The sequence below is a fragment of the Arachis ipaensis genome, chromosome B6 (assembly GCF_059453495.1).
Source record: "Arachis ipaensis isolate K30076 ecotype BB chromosome B6, ASM5945349v1, whole genome shotgun sequence".
Taxonomy (NCBI): Eukaryota; Viridiplantae; Streptophyta; class Magnoliopsida; order Fabales; family Fabaceae; genus Arachis; species Arachis ipaensis.
The window spans coordinates 56,644,545-56,661,472 of NC_142441.1; the positions used below are offsets into that span (position 1 = coordinate 56,644,545).

Here is a 16,928-nt window from a genome sequence, read left to right on the forward strand (position 1 = left end):
CAATTCAATGAGACCCAATAACTCAAGGTCACTCAATTCCCTTAGCCTAGGCCAAGAGTCAAGAAAACTACTCAAAAACTAAAGAAAACATTCTATCAAACACCTAGTGTGCAATAAAAGTAAACATCACAAAATGCTAAAATTAATGAAACCCATAACTATCATAAGCAAGAAATCAATAATAGCAAGCAAGATCAACATAAAAGAAATATAGAAACATGAAATTGCATTAAAAGGAAATTAGATCCAACAATGTTCATCAATATAAAAGAGAGTAAAATAAGAAATTAACAAGAGAAACTAAGAAGATTAAGACAATAGAACACTAAAACATAAAGAGAATTGAAATCAAAACAAGAATTGAAAGATGAATTTGAGAGTGATTAACCTAAACTGCCCTAAATTCTAGAGAGAAGGGAGAGCTTCTCTCTCTAGAATTCTAACCTACAACATGATGCAAAAACTAAACTATGACTACTTGGTTCATTCCCCTCTCAATCCTTTGGTTCAATAGCATCAGAAATGAGTTGGATTGGACCCAAAATGAGCTACAAATTGCCCCCAATGAGTTGCCCAAAATGGACCCACGCTGATCCATCGGCATGTGCGCGTCATGTGTGCATACATGCCTATATACGTCAGAAAACTATGGCAAAATTTATATAATTTTGAAGCCCCGGATGTTAGCTTTCCAACGCAACTAGAACCGCCTCATTTGGACCTTTGTATCTCAAGTTATGGTTGATTGAGTGCGAAGAGGTCAGGCTTGACAGCTTTGCGGTTCCTTCGTTTCTTCATGAGTTCTCCCACTTTGCATGCTTTTCTCCCCACTTCTTCCATCCAATACTTGCCTTATGAACCTAGAATCACTCAACAAATATATCAAGGTATCAAATGGAATTAAAGTGAACTAAATTTAGCTATTTTAAGGCCTAAAAAGCATGTTTTCACACTTAAGCACAAATCTAGGGAGAATTACAAAAGCATGCTATTTCATTGAATAAATGTGAGAAAAGTTGATAAAATTTCCCAAATCAAGTACAAGATTAACCACAAAATCAGGGTTTATCACTCGGCATGATAGTTCCTCTCAACCATGGCGGAGAACACAAGTTCACAGAAGCGGTTGGGGAACCTTGAAGAATCCTTTGCCGGTTTGCGCTTCTCTTTTTCATCAATAGGAGCGGATGCCTTCACCTTCTTAGATAGGGGTTTGGCTCGTAGTATAGGGTGTGCCTTGGAGGTTGACTTTTGGGGTGCCCTCCTTTTGGCCGATTTCCTTGAAGCTTTCTCCTTGCCTTTCTTGGTGGCCATCCTGAAAAAGGAAGGGAAAAAGGGAAAACATTAAACCCAAAGAATCATCTCAACGAAAATATACAAGTGAGAGGTAGTTCCCAAAAGAAATTGTGCAACAAAATGATTATAGAGGCATGGGTCACAACACTTGGCATGGGATGCAAGAGTGAGTAAAGCATGCAATTTGGCATGAGAAGAATAATCTCAAGCATCCATAACAAAGAGCAAGTCATGTTCAATGAGTATCTAATTAGCAAGCATAAAGCAAAGTGGATTCAGTGCACTTAGAAGAGAGCAAGTGAATGAGGATGAAGCACCAAATTGAAGGTATATGACTAAAATAAACCAAAATGGCATTCGTGCATTTCCTCGAACACTTGGCGTGCAGTTATCAAGCAATGAGCAATTTTAGAGGCCCAAAATAAAATATTAATCATCACACAACATCACCTACTTACAAAGATAATGAAAGAAAACAAGAAGATCTAACAAAGCAAATTAAAACTCAAGTCCAACGTCCATGGAAAAGAAAGAAAAGGAAAAGTAAACAAGCGAAAAAGCAAGTAGTATAATCATGCAACTAAAAGAGAAATTACGAGAATCAACAAAAAGAAATATGTAACTAGAAGAAGAGAGCAAGAAATGAGATGTAGAAGAAGTAGAACCTTGAGAAGTGTAAAAGAACAAGGTGGAGTTTTCTTTGTGAAAAAAAAAATAAGAAGGAGAAACATGAGATGTAGTGCCACCGGAGGTGGTGGTGGTCGCCAGTGGGTGGCCGGAGACGGTGGTGGTGGATTATGGAAGAGGAAGAAGAGAGAAGAGGTGGTGGAAGAAAGAAGAAGAAAGGAAAAGAGGTGAGAGAAGGAAAGAAGCAGGGTGCGCTAGCTTTAAAACTAGTTCGCGCAACAGACGCGCGCGCATGGTGCGCTTGTACGTCGGTGAGGGTTGGGCGAGGGATGCGTGCGCGTCAAGGGCACGTACGCGTGAAGACAGTTGGGTTTCTGGCACAGAGTTGGCACAAAGTAGGCCTAACTCTCAGGTTTTTTGTACCAGGGTTGGCATGCAGCACAGGCGCGTGGACGTGTCAAGTACGCTTGCGCGTCAATCACGGGCACAGAATAGGCACGAAGTTGGCATAACTCTCTGGTTTTTGTACCAGAGTGGTCAGAGTGCACAACCGACGCACGCGCGCAGTGCGTTTGTGCGTCGATGGCTAAGTTACAGAGGGCGCGCAGGCGTCATGCACGCTTGCGCGTGGGTGCCTAGCACGAAGTGGGCACAGGGTGGGCATAACTCTCGGGTTTTTGTACCAGGAGTGTGAAATGTGCCACCGGCGCGCGCGCACACAGTACGCTCGCGCGCGGATGCCTTCGTTCCCTTTTTTTTTCAAACAACATAGAAAGGGCTATTCTAATACATTCTTGGCAGGTGTTTAAGCTAGATAGTCAAGGAAACACTCACAAATTCATGCACTATTCGAAACAAAGCATTTTCTCCAACTTCAATAATTCATCCATACCAAGAATGATGGAATCTATATGAACATCCTAATAAGTCAACAAAATCAACAAAAATATCATTCCTAAGCAATCAACAACATCAAGAAGTCACAAAATGTACAAGAATCTAAAGCTAAAAGCAAGAAGGTATACACAAGAAGGATCTTACCACAGTGGGGTGCCTCCCACCAAGCACTTTTCTTTAACGTCCTTCAGTTGGACGGTCCTTTGCTTAAGCTTCCTCTCCTCTTGGTGCATCCTCAAGTAGGAGCACTTCCACTTCTCTTGGTGACTTGTAGCCATGGTACTTATTCACTCTATGTCCATTGATGCGTGGCAGAAGTTAACCAATTTAGAGATTTTAATTAAGAGACAGTGTTGCACGTATAGCTCTTAATCGGATAAGATCCGTCTCACCAATTTCAAAAGTGTTGTCACAAAATTTTAGAAATAAAATACTGGGAGTATGAGTCCCAGGTCGTCTCCCAACGAGTTGCAGGAAAGAGTGCTAATTTATTAATCAGAAAATTCCCAGAAAGTTGGGTTTGATAATGAATAATTAAAATAACTGTGAATTAAGGCAATAAAAATAAACCAAAAATAATTATTGATATTCTGAATAAAAGGGCTTGACTAGGGGAATAATTAAGTGGAACTTCTATCCTTATTGGGATCTTCTCAAGTGTGGTGTAAAAAGGTTGTTGTTCTCACTCGATTACCCCTTACTAAATAAGGGAAAGTATGGTGATTGAACTAACTCTTACCCTCAGGTCCTAGTCCTCTCCCTTAGGGGAGGTCTAGTGTTAGTAGGTATGGAATTAGCTAACAACGTCCAATTCAACCAAGCACTTGAGCATTCTAACTCAAGTATCACCTCTTAATCAACCCCCATGTCAAGTAGAAATTCTACTCCATTGACATGAAATAAATAATCATAAAAATATGAGAAGACATAATTAAATAAATTAAAATAGAGAATTAAAATTAATTAAAATAAAAATAACTTCATATATTAATAATTTCAAAATGTAACATACTTATTTGAATAGAGTCAATGAGTAACTAATTAAAAATAAGGGAATAAGGAAACAAACTAAAGTAATATCTTCGACGGAGGTAATGACCTTCAGCATCCAAAAATCCAAGTAAAAGCATAAAACTATCAATGTAACGCAACTCTAAAAACTCAGATCGGAAACTAAGTGTAATCCTAATGTGATGAATCTGAATGTGTGTGGATGCCTCTTGAGTCTCTGCATGTTCGCTAGGTTTAGTCTGTGTTTTTGGGCAAAAAACTGGGTCAAAAAGTGGCCCGAAATCGCCCCCAGCGTATTCTGTTATTTTTGCAGATCGCGCAGGTCACTCGTACGCGTCGTCCATGCGTTCGCGTTAGTCAGTGATTTTCCTTGTCACGCGTTCGCGTGGTTCACGCGTTCGCGTGGTTCACGCGTTCGCATCACTCGTGCAGACTCTAATCCACGCGTTTGCGTCAGGCACGCATCCGCGTCATTGCGAATTCTCCATTTCGCATGTCCGCGTGGGCCATGCGCTCGTGTCATTCCTCGCTGGTCATCTCCTTAGTTTCTTGTGTTCTTTTCATTTTTGCAAGCCTCCTCTCCAATTTCCAAGTCATTCATGCCCTATGAAGCCTGAAACACTTAACACACGGATCACGACATCGAATGGGATAAAGGAGAATTAAAATACATAATTAAAAGTCTCTAGGAAGCAAGTTTTCAACCATAGAGTAATTTTGGGAAGGAATTGTAAATACATGCTAATCATATGAATAAGTGGGTAAAGAATTGATAAAACCACACAATTAAACACAATATAAACCATAAAATAATGGTTTATCATCCATTCACTTTGAAAGTTGTGTCACTTTGAGGGTCAGACAATTCCACTACTCCATAGGGCTTTATCTCCTTCACCTTGAAGGCTCCTTCCCATATAGAGCGGAGCTTTCCAGGCATAAATCGAAGCCTCGAGTTGTAGAGGAGGACCTCATCACCTTCTTGAAAATCTTTCCTTCGGATGTGGTGATCATGAAAGCCTCTAGTCTTTTCCTTGTAGATCTGGGCATTCTCATATGCCTCCATTCTCAAGCATTCAAGCTCCTCTAGTTGCAATTTCCTCGCCACACCTGCCTTGGTGAAATCCATGTTACACTGCTTTACCGCCCAATAGGCTTTATGCTCAATTTCCACCGGAAGGTGGCATGCCTTACCATAGACGATCCGGAAGGGACTCATCCCCAACGGAGTCTTGTAGGCCGTCCTATACGCCCATAGTGCATCTCTCAGCCGGAGGCTCCAATCCTTCCTTTGTGGATTTACCACTTTTTCCATGATTCTCTTAATCTTCCGGCTGGACACTTCCGCTTGTCCGTTGGTTTGTGGGTGATAAGCAGTGGCAACTTTATGCAATACCCCATAGCGCTTGAGCAGTGCCTCTACTTTCCTGTTACAAAAATGGGATCCTTGGTCGCTCACGATTGCTCGTGGCGACCCATAACGGCATACGATATTATTTCTAATAAAAGAAATGACGGTATTGGCGCCATCAAGGCGGGTAGGTATGGCTTCTACCCACTTTGACACGTAGTCAACCGCTAACAGAATATATAGATACCCACTTGAGTTGGGAAACGGTCCCATAAAGTCAATGTCCTATACATCAAATATCTCACAGAACAACATAGGTTGCTGAGGCATCTCATGCCTTTGGGACGTATTTCCCGACTTCTGACATTGATGGCACGGCTCACAGAACCGGTTAGCATCCTTGAATAAGGTTGGCCACTAGAATCCACAATCCAACACCTTTTTAGCTGTCCTCTGTGGGCCAAAGTGGCCACCATATTCGGACGAATGGCAAGCTTCAAGAATGGGTTGAATTTCAGATTCTGGGACACATCTTCGAATTACTTGGTCCACTCCCTTCTTCCACAAGTGAGGGTCATCCCAAATGTAGTATTTGGAATCACTCCTCAACTTGTCTCTTTGGTGTTTAGAAAAGTTAAGAGGGAAGATTTTTGCAACCAAGTAGTTCGCCATTGGTGCAAACCAAGGAAAGCTATCCAACACAGCATGCAAACTATCCAATGGGAATGAGTCATCGATCAGAAATGGGTCAAATTTTAAATTCTCAAGGCAACTTAAATGATCTGCAACCAAGTTTTGAGATCCACTCCGATCCCTAATCTCAATGTCGAATTCTTGGAAAAGCAAGATCCAACGTATGAGTCTAGGTTTTGACTCATTCTTTGTCAATAAGTACTTCAAAGCTGCATGATTCGTGTATACCACTATCTTGGACTCTAGCAAGTAAGACCTGAATTTATCTAAAGCATGAACAATAGCTAGGAGTTCCTTTTCTGTAGTGGTATAGTTGGATTGTGCTGCATCCAATGTTTTAGAAGAGTAAGCAATGACATAAGGAAGTTTACCATCGCGCTGTGCAAGCACGGCACCTACAGCATGGTTTGACGCATCGCACATTATCTCGAATGGCTGCGTCCAGTTGGGGTCTCGCACAATCGGTGCTGTGGTAAGAACTCTCCTTAACTCTTCAAACGCATTCACACATGCACTGTCAAACTCAAAGTCCACATCTTTTTGGAGGAGGCGCGACAATAGCAAGGCAATCTTGCTGAAATCCTTAATAAAGCGCCTGTAAAATCCTGCATGTCCCAAAAACGAGCGGACCGCCCTCACAGATGAGGAGTGAGGTAAAGTGGTGATAATATCGACCTTGGCCGGGTCTACAGAAATGCCTTCACTAGATACTACATGCCCCAATACTATACCTTGTCTTACCATAAAGTGGCATTTTTCAAAGTTCAAGACAAGGTTAGTGTCAACACATCTAGCTAAGACCTTGGCCAAGTTCTCTAAGCAACAATCAAATGAAATTCCATAAACACTGAAGTCATCCATAAAGACTTCCAGACAATTCTCTATCAGATCGGAAAAGACACTTGTCATACACCGCTGAAAAGTAGCAGGTGCATTGCATAGTCCGAATGGCATCCTTTTGTAGGCAAAGGTGCCAAAAGGACAAGTGAATGTGGTCTTTTCCTGATCTTCAGGGGCAATGTGAATCTGGAAGTAACCAGTGAATCCATCAAGAAAGCAATAATGGGATTTTTCCGCCAAACGGTCCAACATCTGATCGATAAAGGGTAAAGGGTAGTGTTCCTTCCTTGTAGCAGCGTTCAATCTTCTATAATCGATGCACACTCGCCACGCATTTTGTACTCTCTTGGTGACCACTTCACCATCATCCTTTTTAACCGCAGTGATGATTGATTTCTTGGGAACAACCTGGACCGGACTCACCCACTCACTGTCAGAAATTGGGTATATGATACCCGCCTCAAGTAGCCTAGTGACTTCCTTCTTTACCACATCAAGGATGGTCGGGTTGAGCCTCCTTTGCGGTTGCCTAACCGGCCGAGCTCCCTCTTGGAGAAATATACGATGCATGAACTTGCGGGGTCAATCCCCACAATATTGGCTAGGCTCCAACCAATTGCCTTCTTGTACTTTCTTAGAACATCTAGGAGCTTCCCTTCTTCTTCACTAGAAAGCTCACTAGTAATAATGACCGGAAACCTTTGGTTGTCCTCTAAGAAAGCATACTTCAAATGAGATGGAAGAGGCTTCAGTTCACTCTTTGCCTCAAGCTGAGGTTCCTTTTCATCAAGCTCACGGAGTTCATTCCTAACAACTTTCTCTTGTTCACCCTTTTGGTCATCCGTCTCTTCAACAATAGAGTAGCATAACTTGTGGTTTTCTTTTCGCACTTCCACTACCACTTCTTCGATTACATCACATCGGAGAACGGAATGCTCTTCGGAAGGATGCTTCATGGCTTCTTCCAAATTAAACTTGATAGTCTTGTCTCTGACCTCAAAGGAATATGTGCCGGTGAAGGCATCTAACTTGAATTTAGAGGTCTTAAGGAAGTGTCTACCAAGTAGAACGGAGGATGAGCTTCTATTTTCTATTGGAGGCATTTCACGGATTAAAAGTCAACCGGGAAGACCAAGTCCTTGATCGCCACAAGTACATCTTCTGCTATTCCCATCACAGTGATCACACTTTTGTCGGCTAAGGCAAACTTCACCGCCGACTTCTTTAATGGAGCTAAATTCAACCGCACAAAGATAGAAAGCGGCATGATGCTTACGCAAACCCCTAGATCACATATACAGTCATGAAAAGTGCTCCCACCAATACGACAAGACACCAGACAAGGCCCATGGTCACCACATTTTTTTGAAATTGGCTCCATCAAGGAAGAAATTGAACTACCCAAGGATAATGTCTCCAACTCTCCTATCCTATCCTTGTGTGTATGATGAGCGGATAATTTATACGCTTTTTGGCATTGTTTTTAGTATGTTTTTAGTAGGATCTAGTTACTTTTAGGGATGTTTTCATTAGTTTTTATGTTAAATTCACATTTCTGGACTTTACTATGAGTTTGTGTGTTTTTCTATGATTTCAGGTATTTTCTGGCTGAAATTGAGGGACTTGAGCAGAAATCAGATTCAGAGGTTGAAGAAGGACTGCTGATGCTGTTGGATTTTGACCTCCCTGCACTCAAAGTGGATTTTCTGGAGCTACAGAACTCGAAATGGCGCGCTTCCAATTGCGTTGGAAAGTAGACATCCAGGGAAAGAAAGAGCGATGAATTTTACATAGTTAAAGTGTAATCACAATTTCTGCGCACCAAGTTTTTGGCGCCGTTGCCGGGGATTGTTTGAGCCTGGACATCACAATTTCATGCACCAAGTTTTTGGCGCCGTTGCCGGAGATTGTTTGAGTTTGGACAACTGACGGTTCATCTTGTTGCTCAGATTAGGTAATTTTCTTTCTCAGATTAGGTAATTTTCTTTTTATTTTATTTTCAAAAGAAAAAAATTTTCAAAAATATTTCTAAAAATTTTCTCATCTGTTTTCGAAAATAATATAAAAATGTTTTCCAAAAAATTTTAGATTCAAAATTTTTAAGAATGAATTCTAGTGTTTCATGAAGCATGTGAAGCCTGGCTGGCTGTAAAGCCATATCTAAATTCTTTTGGACTGAGGCTTCCAACCATCAGCTGTTTTACGACTGTAGGGTATGTCAGGCATGTCATGTCTGATTTACATGCTGAAGCTTGGCTGGCCATTGGCCATGTCTAGTGTTTTGGACCGGAGCTTTCATTGAAAGCTTGGCTGGCTCATGAGCCATGTCTAATTCCTGGAATGAAGCTTTAGACTAAGAATGCAAGATTCCTGGAATTCATGTTAAAAATTTTGGAATCCTTATTTTTTCTTTTTCATATAATTTTCGAAAAAAATACCAAAAAAATTAGAAAATCATAAAAATCAAAATCATTTTTTGTGTTTCTTGTTTGAGTCATGAGTCATGTCATAAGTTTGGTGTCATTTGCATGTGCATCTTGCATTTTTCGAAAATTTCCATGCATTCATAGTGTTCATCATGATCTTCAAGTTGTTCTTGGTAAGTCTTCTTATTTGATCTTGATGATTTCATGTTTTGTGTCTTTTCTTGTTTTACATGTGCATTTTTCGTTTCTTAGAGTCTAAACATGAAAGATTTCTAAGTTTGGTGTCTTACATGTTTTCTTTGCATCAAAAATTTTTCAAAAATATGTTCTTGATGTTCATCTTGACATTCAAAGTGTTCTTGGTGTTCATCTTGACATTCATATCATTCATGCATGCATTCATGGTTTTGATTCAAAATTTTCATGCATTGAGTCTTTTTGTTGTTTTTCTCTCTCATCATAAAAATTCAAAAACCAAAAAAATATCTTTCCCTTTTTCTCTCATCAAATTCGAAAATTTGGATTGACTTTTTCAAAAATTTTTAAATCAAATTGTTTCTTATGAGTCAAATCAAATTTTCAATTTGAAAATCTTATCTTTTTCAAAAATCAAATCTTTTTCAAAGTTCTTAGTTATTTTTGAAAGTTTCAAAAATATTTTTCAAAAATCTTTTTCTTATTTTTATACCAAATTTCGAAAATAACATAATCAATTAATGTTTTGATTCAAAAATTTGAAGTTTGTTACTTGCTTGTTAAGAAAGATTCAAACTTTAAGTTCTAGAATCATATCTTGTGATTTCTTGTGAATCAAGTCATTAATTGTGATTTTAAAAATCAAATCTTTTTCAAAAACAATTTCAATCATATCTTTTCAAAAAATATCTTCTTATCTTTTTCAAAAATTTGATTTCAAAATATCTTCTCTAACTTCCTAACTTCTTATCTTTTCAAAATTTGTTTCAACTAACTAACTAACTTTTTGTTTGTTTCTTAACTTTTTCAAAACTACCTAACTAACTCTCTCTCTCTCTCTCATTTTCGAAAATATCTTCCCCCTTTTTCAAAATTTCTTTTTAATTTATTAATTATTTTAATTTTTAAATAAAAATTTTCGAAAAATACTAACATTTTTCAAAAACCAATTTCGAAAATCACTAATTCTTTTTCAAAAATATTTTTTGAAAATTCTCCCTCTCCCATCTTATTCTATTTATTTATTCATTTACTAACATCTCATCTCACATCTCAACCCTCCTCACAGTTGTTTCTTCCATTACATTACATTCTTTGTCTCCCCCTCTTCTTCTACTCACACAGGGATCCCTATACTGTGGTATAAAGGATCTCTATTATTATTATTATTTTGTGCCCTCTTCTTTGTCATATGAGCAGGAGCAAGGATAAGAACATTCTTGTGGAAGCAGATCCAGAACCTGAAAGGACTCTGAAAAGGAAACTAAGAGAAGCTAAAATACAACAATCCAGAGATAACCTTTCAGAAATTTTCAAACAGGAAGAGGAGATGGCAGCCAAAAATAATAATAATGTAAGGAAGATGCTTGGTGACTTTACTGCACCTAATTCCAATTTACATGGAAGAAGCATCTCTATTCCTGCCATTGGAGCAAACAACTTTGAGCTGAAACCTCAATTAGTTTCTCTGATGCAGCAGAACTGCAAGTTTCATGGACTTCCATCTGAAGATCCTTTTCAGTTCTTAACTGAATTCTTGCAGATATGTGATACTGTTAAGACTAATGGAGTAGATCCTGAAGTCTACAGGCTCATGCTTTTCCCATTTGCTGTAAGAGACAGAGCTAGAATATGGTTGGACTCTCAACCTAAGGATAGCCTGAACTCTTGGGATAAGCTGGTCACGGCTTTCTTAGCCAAATACTTTCCTCCTCAAAAGCTGAGCAAGCTTAGAGCTGATGTTCAAACCTTCAGACAGAAAGAAGGTGAATCCCTCTATGAAGCTTGGGAAAGATACAAACAGTTGACCAAAAAGTGTCCTTCTGACATGCTTTCAGAATGGACCATCCTGGATATATTCTATGATGGTTTATCTGAGCTATCAAAGATGTCACTGGACACTTCTGCAGGTGGATCCATTCACCTAAAGAAAACGCCTGCAGAAGCTCAAGAACTCATTGGCATGGTTGCTAATAACCAGTTCATGTACGCTTCTGAAAGGAATCCTGTGAGTAATGGGACGCCTATGAAGAAGGGAGTTCTTGAAGTTGATACTCTGAATGCCATATTGGCTCAGAATAAAATATTGACTCAGCAAGTCAATATGATCTCTCAGAGTCTGCATGGAATGCAAGCTGCATCCAACAGTACTCAAGAGGCTTCTTATGCAGAAGAAGCTTATGATCCTGAGAACCTTGCAATAGCAGAGGTAAATTACTTAGGTGAACCTTATGGAAACACCTATAACTCATCATGGAGAAATCACCCCAATTTCTCATGGAAGGATCAAAAGCCTCAACAAGGCTTTAATAATGGTGGAAGAAACAGGTTTAACAATAATAAACCTTTTCCATCATCCACTCAGCAACAGACAGAGAACTCTGAACAAAATACTTCTAATTTAGCAAATTTAGTCTCTGATCTATCTAAGGCTACTGTAAGTTTCATGAATGAAACAAGGTCTTCCATTAGAAATCTGGAAGCACAAGTGGGCCAGCTGAGTAAAAGGATCACTGAAATCCCTCCTAGTACTCTCCCAAGCAATACAGAAGAGAATCTAAAAGGAGAGTGCAAGGCCATTGACATAAGCATCATGGCCGAACCTGTGAGGAGAGGAGAGGACATGAATCCCAAGGAGGAAGACCTCCTGGGACGTCCAGTGGTCAATAAGGAGCTTCCCTCTGAGGAACCAAAGGACTTTGAGGCTCATCTAGAGACCATAGAGATTCCATTGACCCTCCTTATGCCCTTCATGAGCTCTGATGAGTATTCCTCTTCTGAAGAGAATGAGGATGTTACTGAAGAGCAAACTGCCAAGTTTCTTGGTGCAATCATGAAGCTAAATGCCAAATTATTTGGCATTGATACTTGGGAAGTTGAACCTCCCTTGTTCATCAATGAACTAAGTGATCTGGATCAACTGACATTGCCTCAGAAGAGACATGATCCTGGAAAGTTCATAATACCCTGTACCATAGGCTCCATGATCTTTAAGGCTCTGTGTGACCTTGGCTCAGGAATAAACCTCATGCCCCTCTCTGTAATAGAGAAACTGGGAATCTATGGGGTGCAAGCTGCTAAAATCTCATTAGAAATGGCAGACAGTTCAAGAAAATAGGCTTATGGACAAGTAGAGGACGTGTTAGTAAAGGTTGAAGGCCTTTACATCCCTGCTGATTTCATAGTCCTACATACTGGAAAGGAAGAGGATGAATCCATCATCCTAGGAAGACCTTTCCTGGCCACAGCAAGAGCTGTGATTGATGTTGACAGAGGTGAAATAGTCCTTCAATGGAATGAGAACTCCCTTGTGTTTAAAACTCAAGGATCTCCCTCTGTAACCATGGAGAGGAAGCAGAAAAAGCTTCTCTCAAAGCAGAGTCAACCAGAGCCCCCACAGTCAAACTTTAAGTTTGGTGTTGGGAGGCCACAACCAAACTCTAAGTTTGGTGTTGAACTCCCATATCCAAACTCTAAGTTTGGTGTTGGAGAGTCTCAACAAAGCTCTGCACATCTGTGAGGCTCCATGAGAGCCCACTGTCAAGCTATTGACATTAAAGAAGCGCTTGTTGGGAGGCAACCCAATTTTTATTTATCTAACTATATTTTCCTTAGTTATATGTCTTTGTAGGTTCATGATCATGTGGAGTCACAAAATAAATATAAAAATTGAAAACGGAATCAAAAACAGCAGAAGAAAAATCACACCCTGGAGGAGCATCTGTCTGGCTCAGCGCCAGAACAGAGCATGGTTCTGGCGCTGAACGCCCAAAATGGGCAGCTTCTGGGCGCTGAACGCCAGAACAGGCATGGTTCTGGCGTTCAACGCCAGAATTGGCACACAAATGGGCGTTGAACGCCCAAAATGGCCACCAACCTGGCGCTGAACGCCCAGAGTTGGGTGCAAAGGCATTTTTACATGCCTAATGGGTGCAGGGATGTAAATCCTTGAACACCTCAGGATCTGTGGACCCCACAGGATCCACTCAGGATCTGTGGACCCCACAGGATCCCCACCTACCTCCATTCACTTCTTCTCACCACTTTCTTTCACACAACCCCATAAACACTCTTCCCTGAAAACCCTTCACCAATCACCTCAAACTCTCTTCCCCATCACCTCTTCACCACTCACATCCATCCACTCTTCCCCATAAACCTACCTCATAAACTCCATCTACCTTCAAAAATTCAAAACCAATTCCCCACCCAAACCCACCCATATGGCCGAAACCTTTCCCCCTCCCTTCCCTATATAAAGACCTCCATTCTTCATCAAATTCACACAACACATCCCTCTACACTCCCCTTGGCCGAAACCACATCTCCCTCTCCCTCTCCATATTTCTTCTTCTTCTTCTTTTATTCTTTTGTTTATTGCTCGAGGGCGAGCAATATTCTAAGTTTGGTGTGGTAAAAGCATAAGCTTTTTGTTTTTCCATTACCATTGATGGCACCCAAGACCAGAGAATCCTCTAGAAAGGGGAAGGGGAAGATAAAAGCTTCCACCTCCGAGTCATGGGAGATGGAAAGGTTCATCTCCAAAGCCCATCAAGACCACTTCTATGATGTTGTGGCCAAGAAGAAGGTGATCCCCGAGGTCCCTTTCAAACTCAAAAGAAATGAGTATCCGGAGATCCGACATGAAATTCAAAGAAGAGGTTGGGAAGTTCTAACAAATCCCATCCAACAAGTCGGCATCCTAATGGTTCAAGAGTTCTATGCTAATGCATGGATCACCAAGAACCATGATCAAAGTTAGAACCCGGATCCAAAGAACTATATTACAATGGTTCGGGGGAAATACTTAGATTTTAGTCCGGAGAATGTGAGGTTGGCGTTCAACTTGCCAAACATGGAAGAGAACGCATGCCCCTACACAAGGAGAGTCAACTTTGATCAAAGGTTGGACCAAGTCCTTATGGACATATGTGTAGAAGGAGCTCAATGGAAGATTGACTCCAAAGGCAAGCCGGTTCAACTAAGAAGATTGGACCTCAAGCCTATAGCTAGAGGATGGTTGGAGTTTATTCAATGCTCAATCATTCCCACTAGCAACCGGTCTGAAGTTACTATAGATCGGGCCATCATGATCCATAGCATCATAATTGGAGAAGAGGTGGAAGTTCATGAGATTATACCTCAAGAACTCTACAAGGTGGCTGACAAGTCCTCCACTATGGCAAGGTTAGCCTTTCCTCACCTCATCTGCCACCTATGCAATTCGGCTGGGATTGACATAGAGGGAGATATCCTCATTAAAGAGGACAAGCCCATCACTAAGAAAAAGATGGAGCAAGCAAGAGAGCCCAGTCATGGAGCTCAAGAGGCGCAAGAAGCTCATTTCCATGAGATCCTGGAGATGCCTCAAATGCACTTTCCTCCACAAAATTATTGGGAGCAAATCAACACCTCCCTAGGAGAATTGAGTTCCAATATGGGACAACTAAGGGTGGAACATCAAGAGCACTCCATCATGCTTCATGAAATAAGAGAAGATCAAAAAGCAATGAGGGAGGAGCAACAAAGACAAGGAAGAGACATAGAAGAGCTCAAGGACATCATTGGTTCCTCAAGAAGGAAACGCCACCATCACTAAGGTGGATTCATTCCTTGTTCTTATTTCTTCTGTTTTTCGTTTTCTATGTTATGTGCTTATCTATGTTTGTGTCTTCATTACATGATCATTAGTAGTTAGTAACTATGTCTTAAAGTTATGAATGTCCTATGAATCCATCACCTCTCTTAAATGAAAAATGTTTTTAAATCAAAAGAACAAGAAGTACATGAGTTTCGAATTTATCCTTGAACTTAGCTTAATTATATTGATGTGGTGACAATGCTTCTTGTTTTCTGAATGTATGCTTGAACAGTGCATATGTCTTTTGAAGTTGTTGTTTAAGAATGTTAAATATGTTGGCTCTTGAAAGAATGATGACTAGGAGACATGTTATTTGATAATCTGAAAAATCATAAAAATGATTCTTGAAGCAAGAAAAAGCAGCAAAGAACAAAGCTTGTAGAAAAAAAAATAGAAAGAAAAAGAAGAGGCAAGAGCAAAAAAAAGCCAATAACCCATAAAACCAAAAGGCAAGGGAAATAAAAAGGATCCCAAGGCTTTGAGCATCAGTGGATAGGAGGGCCTAAATGAATAAAATCCTGGTCTAAGCGGCTAAACCAAGCTGCCCCTAACCATGTGCTTGTGGCGTGTAGGTGTCAAGTGAAAACTTGAGACTGAGCGATTAAAGTCAAGGTCCAAAGCAAAAAAGAGTGTGCTTAAGAACCCTGGACACCTCTAATTGGGGACTTTAGCAAAGCTGAGTCACAATCTGAAAAGGTTCACCCAATTATGTGTCTGTGGCATTTATGTATCCGGTGGTAATACTGGAAAACAAAGTGCTTAGGGCCACGGCCAAGACTCATAAAGAAGATGTGTTCAAGAATCATCATACTGAACTAGGAGAGTCAATAACACTATTCGAAATCTGAAGTTCCTATAGATGCCAATCATTCTGAACCTCAATGGATAAAGTGAGATGCCAAAACTATTCAAGAGGCAAAAAGCTATAAGTCCCGCTCATATGATTGAAGCTCTGTTTCATTGATAGTTTGGAATTTGTAGTATATTCTCTTCTTTTTATCCTATTTGATTTTCAGTTGCTTGGGGACAAGCAACAATTTAAGTTTGGTGTTGTGATGAGCGGATAATTTATACGCTTTTTGACATTGTTTTTAGTATGTTTTTAGTAGGAACTAGTTACTTTTAGGGATGTTTTCATTAGTTTTTATGTTAAATTCACATTTCTGGACTTTACTATGAGTTTGTGTGTTTTTCTGTGATTTCAGGTATTTTCTGGCTGAAATTGAGGGACTTGAGCAAAAATCAGATTCAGAGGTTGAAGAAGGACTGCTGATGCTGTTGGATTCTGACCTCCCTGCACTCAAAGTGGATTTTCTAGAGCTACAGAACTCGAAATGGCGCGCTTCCAATTGCGTTCGAAAGTAGACATCCAGGGCTTTCCAGAAATATATAATAGTCCATACTTTGGCCAATAATAGACGAGGTAGCTTTCTGCCCAAATCTGGCATCCAGCGCCAGAAAAGGAGCCAAAACCAGAGTTGAACGCCCAAACTGGCACAAAAGCTGGCGTTCAACTCCAAGAAAGACCTCTACACGTGCAACACTCAAGCTCAGCCCAAACACACACCAAGTGGGCCCCGGAAGTGGATTTATGCATCAATTACTTACTCATGTAAACCCTAGTAGCTAGTTTATTATAAATAGGACCTTTTACTATTGTATTAGTCATCTTTGGAACCATCTTTGAATCTTTTGATCATCTTTGGATGCCTGGTTCTTAGATCAGAGGGGCTGGCCATTCGGCCATGTCTGGACCTTTCACTTATGTATTTTTAACAGTAGAGTTTCTACACTCCATAGATTAAGGTGTGGAGCTCTGCTGTTCCTCAAAGATTAATGCAAAGTACTTCTGTTTTCTATTCATTTCATCTTATTTCGTTTCTAAGATATCCATTCGCACCCAAGAACGTGATGAAGGTGATGATTATGTGTGACGCTCATCACCATTCTC

At 40.2% G+C, this 16,928-nt stretch overlaps 1 protein-coding gene and 1 non-coding gene across 2 annotated transcripts; both read right to left on the minus strand.

The window, feature by feature from the left end:
• Positions 1 to 4,651: 4,651 nt before the first annotated feature.
• Positions 4,652 to 4,960, minus strand: LOC148555685 (uncharacterized). The gene has a single exon (XM_088490671.1). The coding sequence runs from the start codon at positions 4,958 to 4,960 to the stop codon at positions 4,652 to 4,654; it is 309 nt and encodes a 102-aa protein (XP_088346797.1).
• Positions 4,961 to 11,062: 6,102 nt separating this feature from the next.
• On the minus strand, positions 11,063 to 11,170 carry LOC148555686 (small nucleolar RNA R71). Its single transcript, XR_015887311.1, has one exon. It is a non-coding gene; the product is annotated as a small nucleolar RNA R71 (small nucleolar RNA).
• Positions 11,171 to 16,928: the final 5,758 nt, after the last annotated feature.

What these genes read in the sequence shown, in the direction of transcription:
- LOC148555685 (XM_088490671.1), bottom strand. Translation starts at nt 4,960, where the DNA reads ATGGATTTCACCAAGGCAGGTGTGGCGAGGAAATTGCAACTAGAGGAG.